Consider the following 22,544-nt stretch of genomic DNA (forward strand, 5'->3'; position numbering starts at 1 on the left):
CTTTTATCCACTTTTGGAGTTTGTGCCAAATGTGTCATATGGTTATTTACATTTATTTTTATACATCTTTATGTCTCTTTATTATGCCACACCCCATAAAATTCTGTAAACATTCCAGTATCTTATGTATTATCCTTTCATCGCTTGGTGTGTTTTCAAGTTTCCAACATCGGGCGTATACGATCCTTGCTGTGGTTACGATATGTAAAATGATGTTTGGAGTTTTTTCTTTATTTTTTGGTTAATTATTCCTAATAAGAATAGTTCAGTTTTGAATTCTGTTGGTTCTGCTATAATCTTGTGAAGCCATCTCCTCATCCGTTTCTAATGCCGCACGAATCCCAGCAGCCGGTTAGGTCCCACAGAGTTGGCCTTTTCCGGGTCCCATCGACTAAACAATGTCGGCTGGAGGGACCCAGGGAAAGAGCCTTCTCAGTGGTGGCCCCAACCCTCTGGAACCAGCTCCCCCCAGAGATTAGGACTGCCCTTACCCTCCTTGCCTTTCGTAAACTTCTTAAAACCCATCTCTGCCGTCAGGCATGTGGGAACTGAGACATCTCCCCTTGCCTATGTAGTTTTATGTATGGTATGTTTGTCTGTATGCTTTTTATATAATGGGGTTTTCAGCTTTTTAATGTAAATTGTTAGTTTAGACTTCAATATTAGATTTGTTATGGTATATTGTTTTATCACTGTTGTGAGCCGCCCCGAGGCTGCGGAGAGGGGCGGCATACAAATCTAATAAATAATTAAATTAAATTAAATTAAATTAAATTAAATTAAATTAAATTAAATTAAATTAAATTAAATTAAATTAAATTAAATTAAATTAAATTAAAATAAATTAAATTAAATTAAATTAAATTAAATTAAATTAAATTAAATTAAATTAAATTAAATAATGCATCTCCACTTTGGGACATTGCCACCATGTGATAAAAGGTTCCATCCTTACTTTTGCATTTCCAGCAATCCGGTTTCATTCATTCATTCATTCATTCATTCATTCATTCATTCATTCATTCACTTGATTTGTATGCCGCCCCTCTCCGTAGACTCGGGGTGGCTAACAACAATAATGAAACAACATATAACAAATCTAATATTTAAAATAATTTATATACATTTTTGCCAGTCTCGCTGGCATTAAATGCCACCTATATAGAGCATTTTCTATTAGTTTTCTTTAAAAAGCTGTCAATAATGTTCTTGTTCCATATTCTTTCCCATTCCTCTAAATTTATATTATATTAGCCAGAGAATCTTGCTGACTCTTCAGACCCCACTTCTGAATGTCCACAATGTAAATCCAAAATGTCAACAGTTGACCTTCGTGTTATTTATTGAGATGGTTGATGAACTCTGACTTTTTTTAAAAAAAATTGCACCTTTCCTGCTAAGCATAAGGAGCGCTTGCATTCTAACAATATAACTTTAGACTTGCTTAGTTTATACCTGTTTATTTAGAACATTTAAATGCTGTTGCCTACTTCTTTAGCCATACTCTTTGCTGCAGAATAGAATAGAATAGAATAGAATTTATTGGCCAAGTGTGATTGGACACACAAGGAATTTGTCTTGGTGCATATGCTCTCAACGTACATAAAATAAAATATACATTTGTCAAGAATCATGTGGTACAACACTTAATGATTGTCATAGGGGTCAAATAAGCAATGAAGAAGCAATATTAATAAAAATCTTAGGATATAAGCAACAAGTTACAGTCATACAGTCAACATGGGAGGAAATGGGTGAAAGGAATGATGAGAAAAACTAGTAGAACAGAAGTGCAGATTTAGTAGAAAGTCTGACAGTGTTGAGGGAATTATTTGTTTAGTAGAGTGATGGCGTTCGGGAAAAAACTGTTCTTGTGTCTAGTTGTCTTGGTGTGCAGTGCTCTGTAGCGACGTTTTGAGGGTAGGAGTTGAAAAAATTTGTGTCCAGGATGTGAGGGGTCAGTAAATATTTTACCCGCCCTCTTTTTGACTCGTGCAATATACAGGTCCTCAATGGAAGGCAGGTTGGCAGCAATTGCTTTTTCTGCAGTTCTGATTATCCTCTAAGTCTGTGTCGGTCCTGTTGGGTTGCAGCACCAAACCAGACAGTGATAGAGGTGCAGATGACAGACTCAATGATTCTTCTGTAGAACTGTATCAGCAGCTCCTTGGGCAGTTTGAGCTTCCTGAGCTGGCGCAGAAAGAACATTCTTTGTTGTGCTTTTTTGATGATGTTTTTGATGTTAGGTGACCATTTTAGGTCTTGAGATATGATAGAACCTAGAAATTTGAAGGTCTCTACTGTTGATACTGTGTTGTCTAGTATTGTGAGAGGTGGAAGGGTGGAAGGGTTTCTCTTAAAGTCTACCACCATTTCTACGGTTTTAAGTGTGTTCAGTTCTAGATTGTTCTGGTCACACAACAAGGATAGTTGTTCAACTTCCCGTCTGTATGCGGAACAAGTTGTTGTTATTAATTATGGGGGGGAAAAGAGTTCTGGCAGCTAAAACTTAATCTCTGAAATGTTTTCGAAGACATGGGAACAATACCAAAATCGCAGATTGTTCTCTCTTACACAGTTCTTTTGATACGAAATTTATTGGGGGTCTCTCTAATCAGAAAATAATGAAAATGTTTGCAATGAGTGTGAAAAAAAGGACAGGCTCAGAGCTGCCCTTTCCTGAAAAATAGCCACAATTACACCTTTCTTATAAGCAAAGTTACATTTCATTTTTGATCATCGTTTTTCCAAAGTTGACATCTCCTCTGAAAGGTTCTATGCTGAGTAGAATCTGTGATGCAAATGTGAAAAATAAACTCCAATCACTCTTTCAGTAATAACAAATGCAAAGTAGAGCCAAGGAAATATATATATATATATAAACTAGTAAATATTTGAACCCCCTGCAATTGGTGGTGGTGGTGATGGGTTTTTTTTTGTCGGTCAGGTGATGGGCACACACACTGTGCACTGTTTTATGTTTGTTTTATGTAACCATATTTACAAAATCAATAAAAATATATTTTTTTTTTTTTAAAAAGACATCTCCTTTGCTAACGCTTATAATTTTCGTTGCTGCGTGTGTTGCTTGTTCCTTACTCTAGTGATTAAGCCTCACCCGAGGAGCTCTTAAGACAGTCACCCTGTAAATGAGAATTTTTTTGAAAGGTTTACAATAAGGCACATTTGGGGAGGGGGGAATGGAAAAGCTAATTGGTGACATTTAGCCCTACAAAGTGGTGTGGAGACCTCTTGCCTTCGCTCACAATGGGGGTGTGGAGAGAAGATTAGTACACCCACATTCACAGCACAAGAGCAATTAGTTTTGGTCGGTGGCTAGACACAAAATGGGTAGATTTCCTTGGCACGTCAGCAGTTACTGGAGGCAAATATAGCTCCTGGAATCAGAAATGCGCCTATCTAGCAGCTGCAGATTGTACTCCGTGTATCCTTTGAGTAAGGAGAGCTAGCAAGTCTTTTCCAAGTTTCTTTTGACACCCACCCTCCCCAAACCGCACTCCCCACTCCTCCTGTTATGGCTAAATTTAGACAGGATCCCCGTTGGTCCTGTTAGCTGGTCACCACGGGGATATAGCTTTTTCCTGTATCTTTTTACTTGCTTGGTCCATTGGTGTTTGTTGTAAATGTGCTCCTTGTCCTCCGTTCACATCTGGCACAACGATACTCTTGGGAGAGGAAACAACTGTTCCTAAATGAAATAAAGAAGCATGGAGCTGGGTAATCTGCAGATAACTTAAGAGACATACAATTTTATAGTTGTAAAATCCTGCTTTTTTTTAAAAAAAATCCTTTGTTCTATAGGCCAGGGATGGCAAACTTTTTGGCACCAAGTGTCCAAACTGGAACATGTGTGCTTATACATATTTCATTTCATTTCATTTTATTGGATTTGTATGCCGCCCCTCTCCACAGACTCGGGGCGGCTAACAACAGAATAAAAACAGCATGTAAATCCAATACAAAACAGCTAAAAACAACAACAACAACAACAACAACAACAACAACAACAACAACAAACAAACCCTTAATTCTAAAACCAAACATACATACAAACAATCATACCATGCATAAATTGTAAAGGCTTAGGGGAAAGAATATCTCAATTCTCCCATGCCTGACAGCAGAGGTGGGTTTTTAGGAGCTTGCAAAAGGCGAGGAGGGTGGGGGCAATTCTAATCTCCGGGGGGAGTTGGTTCCAGAGGGTCGGGGCCGCCACAGAGAAGGCTCTTCCCCTGGGCCCCGCCAAACGACATTGTTTTGTTGACGGAACCCGGAGAAGGCCCACTCTGTGGGACCTAACCGGTCACTGGGATTCATGCGGCAGAAGGCGGTCTCATAGATACCCTGGTCCGGTGCCATGTGTGTGTATGCATGCGCCGAAACCCCAAAACCAGCTGGCTAGTAAGCATGTGTGTGCTGGCCAGCTGTTCTTTGGGTTTCTGGTGCTCTGGCAGGCGCAAAGACCGGTTCGCTGGCACGCATGCGTGGGATGGAAACCTAAAGAGCAGCTGGCGACGGCGTGCATGTCCGTAGAGAGGGCTCTGCATTCCACCTCTGCTACGGGTGCCATAGATTCACCATCACGGTCAGTGTTCTGGTTAGCTCTGGCCCAGCTCCTGCCCCAAGGACTGAGGAGGTGGATGCCGGGGAAACATCAACATGTCATAGGCCTGTTTTGCTGCCGACAGAGTCAGACGGTGAATTGTCCTCTGCAGAAAGAAGTGGCGGTGAGATGGAGGAGGGGAGCTTGGAAGACAGCCCAGAAAGAAGTCAATCATCCTTATCTTCCTTAGATTCAGAGGAGGAGATAGTGATAGACCCACGCATGCGTAGAGCTATGCATAGGAGTGAACAGCTTCAAAAGTATTATAGGAGATAATTGAGTCCACCTGTGGTTGAGTGGGGTTCAAGTAATTAGGGCTGCTGTTAAATTGGCAGCGTGCCGGCCTCGCAGTGTGGAGATTATCTGTTCGTACTGGTTTGGACCGTGACTTGCTGTTTCAGGACTCTGTTTGTTGATTTTTCAAGATTTTGAAACCGAGGCAGAGCAAAGCGTGTGTGTTTCAACTTGTGGAAGAAGGAGGGCTGTGACGTTTCTTCACAGCTGCTAGCTAAGTACTTAAGGACTGTTTGAGGGGTTTTTACAGCCTACAAGTTTGGTTTGGGAAGAGTGCTCTTTGCAATACAAAAAGGGTGCTTTGTTTCTTTTGAATGTTGGGATAAAAAACATTGTTTTTGAATTTTCAAGTGTGTGTGTGTGTCTGAATTTTTTACCCTTGAATTTTCGGGAGGCTCATACCATAGAGCCTGGCTGAACAGTCAGTAGCGGGTTTATTTATTTATTTATTATTTATTAATTAGATTTGTATGCCGCCCCTCTCAGCAGACTCGGGGCGGCTAAGAACAGCAGTGAAACAACATATAACAAATCTAATATTTAAAATAATTTAAAAACCCTAATTTAAAAAACCAAACATACTATGCATAAATTGTATAGGCCTAGCGGGAAGGGCATATCTCAGTTCCCCCATGCCTGACGACAGAGGTGGGTTTTAAGGAGCTTGCGAAAGGCGAGGAGGGTGGGGGCAATTCTGATCTCTGGGGGGAGTTGGTTCCAGAGGGTCGGGGCCGCCACAGAGAAGGCTCTTCCTTTGGGTCCCGCCAAATGACATTGTTTAGTTGATGGGACCCGGAGAAGGCCAACTCTGTGGGACCTAACTGGTCGCTGGGATTTGTGTGGCAGAAGGCGGTCCCAGAGGTATTCTGGTCCGATGCCATGAAGGGCTTTATAGGTCATAACCAACACTTTGAAATGTGACCAGAAACTGATTGGCAACCAATGTAGACTGCGGAGTGTTGGTTTAACATGGGCATATTTAGTGTCTCGGCTTTGAGAGATACAGAATAAAAATACCTCCAGGGTTGCTCTTTTTTTTTATTTTTTGATGCTCACTGACATTACCAGAACAAAAACCTTTTGACAGGTTTATCCTTCCCACATTTCTCACATTGTAACATGCCTGCAGAATAAATGTAAGTCTTACTAAGCAACATCTGGGTTTAAAGTTTAAAAGGTATTCCCCTTACGGCACTGCACTCCACAAGCTATCTGTGGCTTAGCAGATGTTGCTGGACCACAGCTCCTAACCTCCCCAGCCATCAGAGACAATGAAATTGAAACTGGAATTGAAATCCAGCAACATCAAGAGGGCAAGTTCCCATCTCAACCATAGAAAGCGGTTTGTGTGGAAATGTGTGCCAAGCGGTGTGCCACAAGGATCTGTTCTGGGTCCTATTCTTTTTAATATGTTTGTGAGTGACATAGGGGAAGGTTTGGTAGGGAAGGTTTGCCTATTTGCCGATGACTCTAAAGTGTGCAATAGGGTTGATATTCCTGGAGGGGTCTGTAATATGGTAAATGATTTAGCTTTACTGTACTAGATAAATGGTCAAAGCAATGGAAACTGCAGTTTAATGTTTCCAAATGTAAAATAATGCACTTGGGGAAAAGGAATCCTCAATCTGAGTATTGCATTGGCAGTTCCGTGTTAGCAAAAACTTCAGAAGAGAAGGATTTAGGGGTAGTGATTTCTGACAGTCTCAAAATGGGTGAGAAGTTTGGTCGGGCGGTAGGAAAAGCAAGTAGGATGCTTGGCTGCATAGCTAGAGGTATAACAAGCAGGAAGAGGGAGATTGTGATCCCCTTATATAGAGCGCTGGTGAGACCACATTTGGAATACTGTGTTCAGTTCTGGAGACCTCCCCTACAAAAAGATATTGACAAAATTGAACGGGTCTAAAGCCGGGCTACAAGAATGGTGGAAGGTCTTAAGCATAAAACGTATCAGGAAAGACTTAATGAACTTAATCTGTATAATCTGGAGGACAGAAGGAAAAGGGGGGACATGATCGAAACATTTAAATATGTTAAAGGGTTAAATAAGGTTCAGGAGGGAAGTGTTTTTAATAGGAAAGTGAACACAAGAACAATGGGACACAATCTGAAGTTAGTTGGGGAAAAGATCAAAAGCAACATGAGAAAATATTATTTTACTGAAAGAGTAGTAGATGCTTGGAACAAACTTCCAGCAGATGTGGTTGGTAAATCCACAGTAACTGAATTTAAACACGCCTGGGATAAACATATATCCATCCTAAGATAAAATACAGAAAATAGTATAAGGGCAGACTAGATGGACCATGAGGTCTTTTTCTGCCGTCAGACGTCTATGTTTCTATGTTTCTATGTCTCTCACTGCGTATCACAGCTGGGTTCAGGTTTAGAAGGATATACCAGAAGCAGACAGCCACTAAGATTGCTAGCAGTTTATCTTAGAGGAGACGTGAGTGGAACCGGTGCCAATCTGTATTAAAATGTGAACAATCTGGAGTACATAATCTTTTTTCCTTCTTCTCATTCATAAGGACAGTTAGATCCCTTTCGTTTTAGACAGAGGTTCCTTTGTTCCCTAAATACGGTTGTGTTTGTTTTTCGAGACCTTTCCCAAATCCATGTTCCTTTTGTTTATATTACACATTATATATGTATATGTAATAATAAATTAGCATCATTTTTGTACACAGAGGCCCAAGATGGCTTTTTTTTCTGTTTAGAAATTCCTTTCCAGATTTTAATGTTTGTCACACAAAAGACGTATTTAATTCATTATGAAAACTGCTGTTAATATTACACAATGGGGCAGATGGAGGTCCCTGTCTGATTATTCATGCTGCTAGCAGGCAAACCCCACAAGAAGGCCCCAAAACTGCACATTGCATGAACATATTTCAGTAACTTTTAAGTAGCTGGAGCTCCGTCGGGTTCCAAAATGAAATCCAATGGTTTAGGCCTGTGATGGCGGAGCCTTATCAGAGGGAACACAAGACGTTGCCATATGTCTGGTCAGCTCATTTCTGGCCTTGGGGAAGGCCATTTTGCCCTCTGGAAAGCTTCCCTGAAGCCCTGGATTACGAAAAACCCTCCAACGGGAAAAGCGGAAGTTTGGAAAAATGGACTTCCTGTTTGCCCATTATGCAGTTTTTCACACTCCAGGGCTTCAGGAAGCTTCCCACAATGGGCAAACTGGAAGCCCATTTTTCCGAACTTCCGGTTTATTTATGTATTTATTTATTTTTATTCAGGTTTTTTTATGCCGCTCTTCTCCTTAGACTCAGGGCTGCTTACAACATGTCAGCAATAGCACTTTTTAAACAGAGCCAGCCTATTGCCCCCCACAATCCGGGTCCTCATTTTACCCACCTCGGAAGGATGGAAGGCTGAGTCAACCTTGAGCCGGTGATGAGATTTGAACCGCTGACCTGCAGATCTAGCAGTCAGCTTTAGTGGCCTGAGGACCCGGATTGTGGGGGCAATATGCGGGCTCTGTTAAAAAAAGTGCTATTGCTAACGTGTTGTAAGCCGCCCTGAGTCTAAGGAGAAGGGCGGCATAAAAATCGAATGAATAGATAGATAGATAGATAGATAGATAGATAGATAGATAGATAGATAGATAGATAGATAGATAGATAGATAGATAGATAGAATGAATGAATGAATGAATGAATGAATGAATGAATGAATGAATGAATGAATGAATGAATGTTCCAATGCGCCAAGATAGAAGCTTTAGTTCCTAACACCATGGGAAATATTTCTTTTCCTATGATCTTAGGCGACCCCTGTGAAATGGTTGTTTGACCCCAAAGGGGTCCCGACCATAGTTCCCTCTAAGCTGAGCAGTGAGCAATCGCTCACTTAAAAATCATCATCAACTCAGAGTTTTCCAAACCTGCCCAGAAGCCGAGAGGGAAAGAGTGAGAGGGAAGGAGAGAGAGAGGAAGAGAGGAAGAGAGAGAAACAGATAGAAAAAAGAGAGGAAGGAAAAGAGAAAGAAAAAGAATGGGAGTAAGGAAGAGAGAAAGAAAATCAAAATCTAGTTTGAAACTAGCTCAACTATTTAAGTGGCATTTAGATATTGATAGAGTTGCCCTATTATGAGCTCACTGTTATAGACACACAGTACAGTATTTTATTTTGAAATTCTCTGAGGCAAAACAGGGTGGGTTTTTTATTTGTTTGTTTGTTTGTTTGTTTATTATTTCTGTGCCGCCCAGTCCTGAAGGGACTGCCGCTTAGACACTATACTTTTCTGCCCCCCCCCCCAAAAAAAAATTAGAGGGAACACTGGTCCCGACCCTCAGGTTGAGAGCCACTGAGCAGGGGGTTGGACTAGATGACCTCCAAGGTCCCTCTCCGCTCTGTTCTTTTCTGTTATTCTGATTTGTATTTACGTTTGTATTCTTAACCCTGATAATTGTCAGGATGATTTCTGTGGGTGAGTTATGGGCCTTTTTTTTAAAGGAGAACTCTCACCTACCAAATAAACACTATTTTTAATGCTCTTTAAATTCCCCCTTTAAACTGTTGGCTCAGCCTGCCTCCAAAATTTATTAGATAGAAAATTGAATTACCCTTTGTCCCTCAGGAAAAGTGGCCTTTAAAGAGGAAGTCTGTATTTGAAAGCATATTTCCAGCTCTCATAATTGGAGGCTAATATACTCATGTGTTAAAATGTCTCAGAGACAACTGCCTTTTGTAAATGCCCTTCTGTGTAGTCTGTCTAAAACATTGGATTTATTAGTTTGACGCCGTTTTAAGATGAATTGCTTAGAGATTAGAGACACCTGCTGGTAGAATGTTAAAACTCTTCGGCAAATGCTGAAATGAGAAACCAAATAATCCCCCCCCCCCCCAAATAAAATAAAATAAAAAGCTGGACTTTTACCTCCGGAACCGCCTGCTACCGCACGAATCCCAGGGAACGATAAGGTCCCACCGAGTTGGCCTTCTCCGGGTCCTGTCGACTAAACAATGTCGTTTGGCAGGCCCCCAGGGGAAGAGCCTTCTCTGTGGTGGCCCCATCCTCCCTGTCTTTCGTAAACTACTCAAGACTCATTTATACCGCCAGGCATGGGGGAGTTGAGATATTCCTTCCCCCTAGGCCATTGCAATTTATGCATGGTATGTCTGTGTGTATGTTTGGTTTTATAATAAGGGTTTTTAGTTGTTTTATTATTGGATTGTTACATGCTGTTTTTTTATCATTGTTGTTAGCCGCCCCGAGTCTACGGAGAGGGGCGGCATACAAATTCAATAAATAATAATAATAATAATAATAATAATAATAATAATAATTATTATTATTATTATTATTATTATTATTATTATTATTATTTTACTAAAACATGTTGAAGCTGCTAATGTCATTTGGAATGTTTTTTTTTCATCCTCCTATTTACATTACACCTGCTCTTGAAAAGCTATAACCTATCATAAAACCCCAGTAACTGCAGACATATTATCCTAAACTGAACTGATTGGAAATCTGCGAAAAATAAGCTGTAAAGAAAATGGTTACAGCAGGGGTGAAATGCTACCGGTTCGGCCCAGTTTAGCTGTATTGGTAGCGGCGGCAGCGCGAGGCTTTGCCCACCCGCTGGGACACTGCTATTTTCTTTTTTAAACCCTCTGCACATTGCCCAAAGCGTTCTGCGCATGTGCAGAGTGTGAAAAAGCAGGCACTTTTTGGGCGTCCTCCTCGATCCACAGCTCACATTAGAGAACCATCTTTCAGCTGTGGTGAAGGGGGTGTTTGCCCAGGTTCGCCTGGTGCACCAGTTGCGGCCCTATCTGGACCGGGACTCACTGCTCACAGTCACTCATGCCTTCATCACCTCGAGGTTCGACTACTGTAACGCTCTCTACATGGGGCTACCTTTGAAAAGTGTTCGGAAACTTCAGATCGTGCAGAATGCAGCTGCGAGAGCAATCATGGGCTTACCTAGGTATGCCCATGTTACACCAACACTCCGCAGTCTGCATTGGTTGCCGATCAATTTCCGGTCACAATTCAAAGTGTTGGTTATGACCTATAAAGCCCTTCATGGCGTCGGACCAGAATATCTCCGGGACCGCCTTCTGCCGCACGAATCCCAGCGACCGATTAGGTCCCACAGAGTTGGCCTTCTCCGGGTCCCGTCGACTAAATAATGTCCTTTGGTAGGACCCAGGAGAAGAGCCTTCTCTGTGGCAGCCCCGACCCTCTGGAACCAGCTCCCGCCAGATATCAGAGTTGCCTCCACCCTCCTTGCCTTTCGCAAGCTCCTTAAAACCCACCTCTGCCGTCAGGCATGGGGGAATTGAAATTTCCCTTCCCCCTAGGCTTATAGAATTTATACATGGTATGCTTGTATGTATGAGTGGTTCTTTAAATTGGGGGTTTTTAGATTGTTTTTAATATTAGATTTGTTTACATTGTCTTTTTATACTGTTGTTAGCCGCCCCGAGTCTTCGGAGAGGGGCGGCATACAAATCTAATAAATACAAATACAAATACACTTCCGAACCGGTAGCAGAGGTAAGTAGATTTCACCGCTGCCTACAGCAAGGTTGTTTTTGCTTACTCATATCCTAAATATGTGATTTTTTTTATTATTATTTCAGAAGCAAGGACGGTTTGAAAGGATTTACATTCTCTGCACTGAAGTAAGTGAACTCAAAACAAGCCCCTTCTTTGTAGCCTGCCTGGCCAACTCAGTTGGAGTGGAATCTTGTAGCAATTGAAATCTGTGATGCACAAGCAAACGGCCCAACCGATACGACAGAACGTGGCATCATCACTAATATATTTGCAATAGTATATTAATTCTTATAATAATCAGGGTTTCCTATTTTTGAAAAATTAAACATCATTTCGTATGTATGTAAAGTTAACAAGTCAGGCAACAAGCTAATATATTTTAAAACACTTACAATAGTTGCGGCAAGAATTATATTTGCACAGAAATGGAAAGAAAAGGAAATACCAAAAGATGTAGAAGTATTTAAAAAAATTATAGAATGTGCGGAATTAGACATGATGACAAAACGCTTGAATAATCAAGCTGAAAAAGAATTTTATAAAATATGGGATAAAGTATATAAATGGTGGAATTTTAAAAATAGTTTTAAAAATTAAATAAGTAAGAATTTACAATTATTTGTATTCATTAATTTGATGGTAAACTGTATGCATATATGAATAGTTTAAAAATAATATAAACATAGGGTAGTTTTGTAATATGATAAATTTAGAAGTGATATATTTTATATTTTATTTTAGATTAAAATCTGATAGATAAGAAAATTAATTAATATAGAAAATATAGAGTCAAAAGTAATAAGAATATAGAGTATGTATGTTATGTTTTTGTATCGATCTGAACATAAGCCTCTACAATTCTATGCATGGTATGTATGTATGTATGTTTGGTTTTTTATATTAATGGGTTTTTAATTGTTTCTAACATCGGACTACTATTGTACACTGCTTTATTGTTGCTGTTAGCCGCCCCGAGTCTCCGGAGAGGGGCAGCATACAAATCCAATAAATAAATAAATAAATAAATAGTTAGGCTTTTTTCTTTTTTGTATTATTTAGACTTCTATGATAAGCGGAGCAATGGTAGCTCCTTAAATGTTGAATGTTGTTTGTCCTTTGTCTGTCTTTTAAAAAACCAATAAAACAATTTTTAAAAATAAATAAATAAAACACTTACAATAATAGCTTTAAAGTGTAAATGTTGCGTCTGGCAATATAATCAGAAGCAGTTGTGGTATATAAAAGGAATGATGGAGCTCAGGTAGCTAATAAACGTGTTTTGTTTTCTGATCAGGTTCATCGTAGGCAAAGAAGAAATTCCCACCCATTCGTATGTACCGGAAGGAGCTTTTTTAAAGAAAGAAATTCAAATCAAAAACTGTGAAGATATAACACAACAAATGAATTTTATTGCTGCGACAAAAAAAATTGTGGACAATATGTGAGTGCAAAATGTTTATTCTTTGCAATGCCTGTTTTTATCTTTACGTTATCTTGTGCAGTGGTAATGTTGCCCTGCCTCTTTTTTTATATTGATCCCAATACTTGTGTTGATTACCTGATTACCTGATTTTAGGTTTTTAAAAAATTATTATTAATTGGATCAAATTGTTTTATTGTGTATTCCTTGTTTGTTGTGAGCCGCCCCGAGTCCACGGAGAAGGGCGGCATACAAATCCAAACAATCGATCAATCAATCAATCAATCAATCAATATCTCAGCTATTTACACACCTCACTCTGTTTCCGTTTTATAGCAGTAACACTTAAACTTATATACCGCTTCACAGTGCTTTGATAGCACTTTCTCAGCTGTTTGCAATGTCAGCATATTGCCCTTAACAACTTAGGACCTCATTTTACCAACCTCACAAGGCTGAAAAGCTGAGTCAACCTTGGGCCAGTTAGGATCGAACTGCTGGCAGTGAGCAAAGTCAGCCTGCCATAGTGCATTCTAACCATTATGTCACTACGGCTCTATATACGCACAGAGGAACACATTCTATGAATACTTAACATGTTTCCATTTATTCATGTCTATTTCACATCTGTTTGGGCTTTAGATGGAGAAGTTAGATTTCAGGTGAGGTCTTTCCCTATGAGTAATTTAAAGTTTTTGATGGTATATTTCAGTGATGGCGAACCTTTTCTTCCTTGGGTGCCGAAAGAGTGCGGGCATGTGCTATCACACATGCGCGAGTGCCCACACTCATAAATCAATGCCTGGGGGAGGGCGAAAACAGCCTCCTCCGCACCCCAGACGCCGGAAATGGTTTGTTTTCCAACTTCTGGTGGGTCCAGTAGGCTCATGTTTCACTCTCCAGGCTATAAAGGGGTCCCTGGAGCTGGGGGAGTGTAAAAACGCCTCCTCCCATCCCCCTGGAGGCTCCTTGGAAGCCAAAAACGCACTCCCAGAGCCTCTGTGGGAGCCAAAAATCAGCTGGCTGGCATACATATGCACATTGGAGCTGAGCTACGATAACGGCTCGTGTGCCAGCACATATAGAAACATAGAAATATAGAAGATTGACGGCAGAAAAAGACCTCATGGTCCATCTAGTCTGCACTTATCCTATTTCCTGTATTTTATCTTAAGATGGATAGATGTTTATCCCAGGCATGTTTAAATTCAATGACTGTGCATTTACCAACCACGTCTGCTGGAAGTTTGTTCCAAGCATCTACTATTCTTTCAGTAAAATAATATTTCCCCCCGTTGCTTCTGATCTTTCCCCCCAACTAACCTCAGATTGTGCCCCCTTGTTCTTGTGTTCACTGTCCTATTAAAAACACTTCCCACCTGAACCTTATTTAAGCCTTTAACATATTTAAATGTTTCGATCATGTCCCCCCTTTTCCTTCTGTCCTCCAGACTATACAGATTGAGTTCATGAAGTATTTCCTGATACGTTTTATGCTTAAGACCTTCCACCATTCTTGTAGCCCGTCTTTGGACCCGTTCAATTTTGTCAATATCTTTTTGTAGGTGAGGTCTCCAGAACATATTCCAAATGTGGTCTCACCAGCGCTCTATATCAGTGTTTCCCAACCTTGGCAACTTGAAGATATTTGGACTTCAACTCCCAGAATTCCCCAGCCAGCGAATGCTCTATATAGTGGGATCACAATCTCCCTCTTCCTGCTTGGCCCCACCTGTGGCACTTGTGCCATGGGTTCGCCATCACTGGTATATTTCCTTGACTGAACCAGCCTGTCAAATGCCCGAAGTTAAAAACCCAGTGTTCCATTTTTAGTAGGCATAAACTGAAGACCCCAATTTTTTTACATACATTTGCATACAAATTTAATAAATAAATAAATAAATTTTGTACATGATTGGATCGGGGCGGGTTCTAACTTTCCTCGTCGCCGGTTCACTTCCTCCCATGCCACATGGTTGTGCCACACATAGGCATGCACTTTTCACACATGTGCAATGCCAAAAATTCGCAAATCACCACCACCAACCCAAAAAAACCAAAAACAGAATGGCGCCATATGCACAGTGCCGAGACTCGGCTCCTGCGCATGCACAGAAGAATTTTAAAAATCAGCAAAACATTCCATCCCCTCAAATAATTTTTTTAAAAAAATACAGTGTTCCCTCGATTTTCGCGGGTTCGAACTTCGCCAAACGTCTATACCACGGTTTTTCAAAAATATTAATTAAAAAATACTTCGTGTTTTTTTCCCCTATACCATGGTTTTTCCTGCCCGATGACGTCCTATGTCATTGTCAAACTTTTGTCTGCCTTTAAAAAACATTTTTTTAAATAAACTTTAATAAATAAACATGGTGAGTAATAATCTAAATGGTTGCTAAGGGAATGGGAAATTGTAATTTAGGGGTTTAAAGTGTTAAGGAAAGGCTTGGGATACTGTTCATAGCCAAAAAATCAACAAAGCAGTGGAAGTGATGTGCCGGTGTCTGGAGGCTGTTGGGGCCTGGATGGGTGTCAACTTACTCAAACTCAACCCTGATAAGATGGAGTGGCTGTGGGTTTTGCCTCCCAGGGACAATCCCATCTGTCCATCCATCACCCGGGGGGGGGAATTATTGACCCCCTCAGAGAGGGTCTGCAACTTGGGCGTCCTCCTCGATCCACAGCTCACATTAGAGAAACATCTTTCGGCTGTGGCGAGGGGCATGTTTCCCCAGGTTCGGTTGGTGCACCAGTTGCGGCCCTATTTGGACCGGGGGTCACTGCTCACAGTCACTCATGCCCTCATCACCTCGAGGTTCTACTACTGTAACGCTCTCTACATGGGGCTACCTTTGAAAAGTGTTCGGAAACTTCAGATCGTGCAGAATGCAGCTGCGAGAGCAGTCATGGGCTTCCCCAGGTATGCCCATGTTACACTAACACTCCGCAGTCTGCATTGGTTGCTGATCAATTTCCGGTCACAATTCAAAGTGTTGGTTATGACCTATAAAGCCCTTCATGGCATCGGACCAGAATATCTCCGAGACCGCCTTCTGCCGCACGAATCCCAGCGACCGGTTAGGTCCCACAGTGTGGGCCTTCTCCGGGTCCCGTCAACTAAACAATGTCGGTTGGCGGGCCCCAGGGGAACAGCCTTCTCTGTGGCGGCCCCGACTCTCTGGAACCAGCTCCTCCCAGAGATTAGAACTGCCCCTACCCTCCTTGCCTTTCGTAAACTCCTCAAAACCCACCTTTGTCGTCAGGTATGTTTGTATGTATGTATGCTTAATAATGTCATTTTTAAAATATTTTAAATTGTATATTATTAGATTTGTCATGAACTGTTTTTATTGTTTTGTGAGCCGCCCCGAGTCTACGGAGAGGGGCGGCATACAAATCTAATAAATGAATGAATGAATGAATGAATGAATGAATGAATGAATGAATGAATAAACAAACAAACAAACAAACAAACAAATAAATATAATAATAATAATAATAATAATAATAATAATAACAACAACAACAATGTACTTCCGCATCTCTACTTCACGGAAATTCGACTTTCGCGGGCGGTCTCTGAACGCATCCCCCGCGAAAATCGAGGGAACACTGTAACCGGTTCCGTCAAGTCACCGGTGGTTTGCTACCCATTTGGGTGAACCGGACCGAACCCACCTCTCATTTGGATCAATCCAGGGGAAAAAACCCTTTTATTCAACACCTAATCACCCAATGCATAACAAAAAGCTATCAGCACCTAGTCAGTAGCTCTGTCAGTTCCATCAAGAAAATCTTTCACTGCAAGACTTTTAAAAAAAAGATTATTGAACGTTCAGCAAACAAGGTGAATAAACCTCCTTTGGTATTTCAACTGTCCCATTTGCACATGTCTCTCCCCCCGCCCAAAAGAAAAAAACCATTGAGTTCTTAATCTTAATCCTTTTATCATATTTCTCTCCCATGTGTTTCCTTTCAGATACAGCTAAGCCTAAATGTCTGTAACTCGATCATGTCCTCATTACCATTTTTTTGCTACACAAACTGACCCGACGGATGATTTATGACTAATACACTTTTTTGCAACACATAATTCAACGCTTCCAAAAATATTTGGCACAGTGTGAAGATTGAGTAATGTTATTTTGTGCTCCGACTGCAAATATTTGAGCAGGAGAAAATTTAATTTCTAGAACCAGGATCAAATTGATTTCCTTGTAATTCCAGCTGATAGTGTCTAACAACTGGACAGCCCTCCCCGAAGTATTTATCATTTTCAATTCCTCTGCCAGTTTTCTGCCATAAAACTGCTGGAATCCCACGCTGACAAAATTTGTACCGTTCTAATGCTAAATGGAAAGTGAAGTCCTGCGAGCTTGGAAGAATATAAATTTGGCAGGCTTCACGGATTCTCTGCTGGATCTGGAAAGGCAATAATATACAATCTCCCAACTAACTTTGTCCCTTTTCCCCCCTGTGATATTTATTTATTTATTTATTTATTGGATTTGTATGCTGCCCCTCTCCGGAGACTTGGAGCAGCTAACAGCAATAATAAAACAGTGTACAATAGTAATCTAATACTAAAAACGATTAAAAACCCATTAATATAAAAACCAGACAGACAGACATACATACATACCATGCATAGAATTGTAAAGGCCTAGGGGGAAAGAGAATCTCAATTCCCCCATGCCTGACGGCAGAGGTGGGTTTTAAGTAGCTTACGAAAGGCAAGGAGGGTGGGGGCAATTCTAATCTCTGGGGGGAGTTGGTTCCAGAGGGCCGAGGCCGCCACAGAGAAGGCTCTTCTCCTGGGTCCCGCCAAGCGACATTGTTTAGTTGACGGGACCCGGAGAAGACCCACTCTGTGGGACCTAACTGGTCGCTGGGATTCGTGCAGCAGAAGGCGGTCCCTGAGATAATCTGGTCTGGTGCCATGAAGGGCTTTATAGGTCATAACCAACACTTTGAATTGTGATCGGAAACTGATCGGCAACCAATGCAGAGTGCGGAGTGTTGGTGTAACATGGGCGTATTTGGGAAAGCCCATGATTGCCCTCGCAGCTGCATTCTGAATGATCTGAAGTTTCCAAACATTTTTCAAAGGTAGCCCCATGGAGAGAGCGTTACAGTAGTCAAGCCTCGAGGTGATGAGGGCATGAGTGACTGTGAGCAGTGACTTCTGGTCCAAGTAGAGTCGCAACTGGTGCACAAGGCGAACCTGGACGAACACCTCCCTCGCCACAGTTGAAAGATGTTTCTGTAATGTGAGCTGTGGATCAAGGAGGACGCCCAAGTTTCGAACCTTCTCTGAGGGGGGGCAGTGATTCTCCCCCCAGGGTAATGGACGGACAGATGGAATTGTCCTTGGGAGGCAAGACCCACAGCCACTCCGTCTTGTCTGGGTTGAGTTTGAGTTTGTTGACACTCATCCAGGCCCCAACATCCTCCAGGCACTGGCACATCACTTCCACTGCTTCGTTGGCTGGACATGGGGTGAAGATGTATAACTGGGTATCATCGGCATATTGATGATACCTCACCCCATGCCCTTGGATGATCTCACCCAGCGGTTTCATGTAGATATTAAATAGCAGGGGGGAGAGGATCGACCCCTGAGGTACCCCACAATATTACTTCAGGGGGCTGTATGTAACGCTGCAAAACACATTCCTGGCTACCTGCAGATCACTCAGCTGATGGGGTTCTTCCCCCCTCTATAAAATTAACCTAGAAATGAGGATTGGGGTTACTTGGTCTTTAAGGTGCAGCTGTAAAATATCACTGAGATTTTTTTCCCCCTGTCCATGATCATTGTGTTGTTCCCAACAAGGTTATTTTTTTTATACACTGCTCAAAAAAAATAATCTATTGGCATAATCTTTTGATAAATGTAGTAGAAATCATTTTGTTTGTTATGTTTATAACTAAGGACAGTGCAAACAGAAAACAGCAGTTGAAAAATAGCACATTACATAATAATAATAATAATAATAATAATAATAATAATTATTATTATTATTATTATTATTATTATTATTATTATTATTTATTAGATTTGTATGCCGTCCCTCTCCGAAGACTCGGGGCGGCTCACAGCAACGATAAAAACAATATTATAATGGCACAAAAAATAATATTAAAAAACTAAAAACCCTATCATAATTAAAAACCAAACAGCACATACATACCAAACATAAATTATAATAAGCCTGGGGGAAAGATGTCTCAAATCCCCAATGCCTGGCGGTATAGGCGGCATATATTTATATATGGTATGCTTGTGTGTATGTCTGTTAGTATATGGGGTCTTTTTAAAATCTTTAATATTTTAAATTGTCAGATTATTTATGATTTGTTTCCACATGTTGTGAGCCGCCCCGAGTCTTCGGAGAGGGGCGGCATACAAATCTAAGTAATAAATAAATAAATAAATAAATAAATAAATAAATAAATAAATAAATAAATAAATAAATAAATAAATAAATAAATAAATAAATAAATAAATAAATAAATAAATAAATAGGTGGGTCTTAAGTAGTTTACGGAAGACAAGGAGGGTGGGAGCAGTTCTAATCTCCGGGGGGAGTTGATTCCAGAGGTACGGGGGCCGCCATAGAGAAGGCTCTTCCCCTGGGGCCCGCCAGACGACATTGTTTAGTCGACGGGACCCGGAGGAGGCCAACTCTGTGGGACCTTATCGGCCGCTGGGATTCGTGCAGTAGCAGGCAGTTCTGGAGGTACTCTGGTCCAATGCCATGTAGGGCTTTAAAGGTCATGACCAACACTTTGAGTTGTGATCGGAAACTGATCGGCAGCCAATGCAGGCCACGGAGTGTTGTAGATACGTGGGCGAATCTGGGAAGCCCCACGATGGCTCTCGCGGCCGTGTTCTGCACGATCTGAAGTTTCCGAACACTTTTCCGAGGTAGCCCCATGTAGAGAGCATTGCAGTAATCGAACCTTGAGGTGATGAGGGCATGAGCGACTGTGAGCAATGATTCCCTGTCCAAATAGGGCCGCAACTGGTGCACCAGGCGAACCTGGGCAAACGCCCTCCTCGCCACAGCCGAAAGATGATGTTCCAATGTCAGCTGTGGATCGAGGAGGATAATACAATGTAATGTAATGTAATATAAAAGACAAACACAACATCTATCTCCATATACAGGGATACAGTCTGCAAAAAACCAAACAAGCTCAGAGACCACCAAGGAACACCCCCCCCCCCCAATTGTTAATCCCAGTTTCTGGAGAACTGGGAGAAAGAATCTTGCTTATTTTCTGTCCTATTAACGGGTTCCTTTGTGTGTTGGAGAAGAAAGCTTTTGCCTTCATTGTATAAAACATGCCACGTTTCCAAAACGTACTGTTACAGGTAGCACATCTAGGCACCATAAATTAAAAAAAACCTGATAAAATATGAACAGTGAAGTGCTGATAATAGGAGAATACTTTGCATGCAATTGGAGGAAATGGAACGCATAGCTGTGGAATGCAGAAGAAATCTAGAGAGCCAACGTTGTCTTGTTTGCTTTTTCAGATGCAAAAATGGTCCCAGGCACAGATGCTGTAAGCACTACGAAGAAAACTGCATCTCGTATTGCATTAAAGTGAGTCGACACCAGCCTCTCCATTCGCAGATACATAACCCGAAAACTAACAGGCAAATAAAAGAAACGGGTGAATGTATAGTCATGTATAATGTATAATGAACTCAATCTGTATAGTCTGGAGGAAAGAAGGAAAAGGGGGGACATGATCGAAACATTTAAATATGTTAAAGGGTTAAATAAGGTTCAAGAGGGAAGTGTTTTTAATAGGAAAGTGAACACAAGAACAAGGGGACACAATCTGAAGTTAGTTGGGGGAAAGATCAAAAGCAACGTGAGAAAACATTATTTCACTGAAAGAGTAGTAGATCCTTGGAACAAACTTCCAGCAGACGTGGTAGATAAATCCACAGTAACTGAATTTAAACATGCCTGGGATAAACATAGATCCATTGTAAGATAAAATACAGGAAATAGTATAAGGGCAGACTAGATGGACCATGAGGTCTTTTTCTGCCATCAGTCTTCTATGTTTCTATGTTGCAATGGGGTTGTTCCTGCTCTTAATTTCCTAATCCGTGGTCTAGAAATGGATATAGGGACCTAGAATGAATGTTAATCATACATGATTCTTGTCATATAGCAGTGATGGCGAACCTATGGTGCAGGTATACCACAGGTGGCATGGGGAGCCATAACTGCTGGCCCGTGAGCCGTTGCCCTAGCTAAGCTCCAATGTGCATTTGTGTGCTGGCCAGCTGATTTTTGGCTTGCACAGAGGCTCTGGGAGGGTGTTTTTGGCTTCCAGAGAGCTTCCGGACAGATGGGGGAGGGTGTTTTTATCCTCCCGCAGCCCCAGGGAAGCCTTTACAGCAGAGGTTCTCAACCTGGGGGTCGGGACCCCTTTGGGGGTCGATTGACCATTTCACGGGGGTTGCCTGAGACCCTGGGTAAAGACAAATTTCCCCTGGAATTAGGAACTAAAGCTTCTATTCTGGCATCTTGGAACATATTTTTACAATCTGACCAATCAGGCGTTTACAGTAGGGGCGTCTGTCTGACCTTCCTGCCAATCAGCTCAAAGCTCTGTTGGGAGAATTGGCGCTAGACTTACGGTTGGGGGTCACCACAACACGAGGAACTGTATTAAGGGGTCGCGGCCTTAGAAAGGTTGAGAACCACTGATTTAGAGTCTGGGGAGGGTGAAACACGAGCCTACTGGGCCCACCAGAAGTTGGGAAACAGGCTGTTTCCGGCCTCCAGAGGGCCACTGGGGGTGGGAGAAGCTGTTTGCACCCTCCCCCGGCGTTGAATTATGGGTGTAGGCACTTTCACATGTGCAATACTGCAGGCGCATACTCTTTCGTCACCCAAGGAAAAAAAGGTTCGCCATCACTGTCTCTCAAGCCATGTTCTTGTCGCTTAAGTTTATGTGAATGCTGCAATTTAGTTTGTTTGTATTCGGTTGTTGTTCGACTTCTTTTTTATTATTGTATCACTGTATTCTTTTCTATTGTTGTAAGCTGCCCTGAGTCCTACGGCATTGGGCGGCATAGAAGACAAATAAATTAAATTAAATTAAATTATTAAATTAAATTATATTAGTAAGAGCCGAAGTGGCGCAGCAGGTAGAGCGCTGTACTGCAGACCACTGAAGCTGACTGTAGATCTGCAGGTCAGCGCTTCAAATCTCATCACCGGCTCAAGGTTGACTCAGTCTTCCATCCTTCCGAGGTGGGTAAAATGAGGACCCGGATTGTGGGAGCAACAGGCTGGCTCTGTTAAAAAGTGCTATTGATAACATGTTGTAAGCCCTTAGTCTAAGGAGAAGGACAACATAAAAATTGAATGAATAAATGGATGGATGGATGGATGGATGGATGGATGGATGGATGGATGGATGGATAGATAGATAGATAGATAGATAGATAGATAGATAGATAGATAGATAGATAGATAGATAGATAGATAGATAGATAGATCAATCAATCATATTTTATGGCAGAGATAGGTAATAGACCAGGGGTGTCAAACTCAATTTCATTGAGGGCCACATCAGGTTTTGGGTTTTTTAAAAAATTATTTATTTTTAATTTTCATACTTTTCACCCTTAACCCTCTCAG

At 41.4% G+C, this 22,544-nt stretch overlaps 1 protein-coding gene across 1 annotated transcript in view; it reads left to right on the top strand.

Moving 5' to 3' along the window:
• Nucleotides 1–22,544, top strand: part of TMEM135 (transmembrane protein 135) — a 203,107-nt gene that overhangs the window by 163,549 nt on the left and 17,014 nt on the right. The window contains exons 7-9 of the mRNA XM_070749598.1: nucleotides 11,525–11,566; nucleotides 12,736–12,882; nucleotides 20,411–20,480. Of these exons, the coding sequence (XP_070605699.1) occupies nucleotides 11,525–11,566; nucleotides 12,736–12,882; nucleotides 20,411–20,480 (259 nt within the window). The remainder of the gene's footprint in view (nucleotides 1–11,524; nucleotides 11,567–12,735; nucleotides 12,883–20,410; nucleotides 20,481–22,544) is intronic.

The sequence above is a fragment of the Erythrolamprus reginae genome, chromosome 4 (genome assembly GCF_031021105.1).
Source record: "Erythrolamprus reginae isolate rEryReg1 chromosome 4, rEryReg1.hap1, whole genome shotgun sequence".
NCBI classification, from domain to species: Eukaryota; Metazoa; Chordata; class Lepidosauria; order Squamata; family Dipsadidae; genus Erythrolamprus; species Erythrolamprus reginae.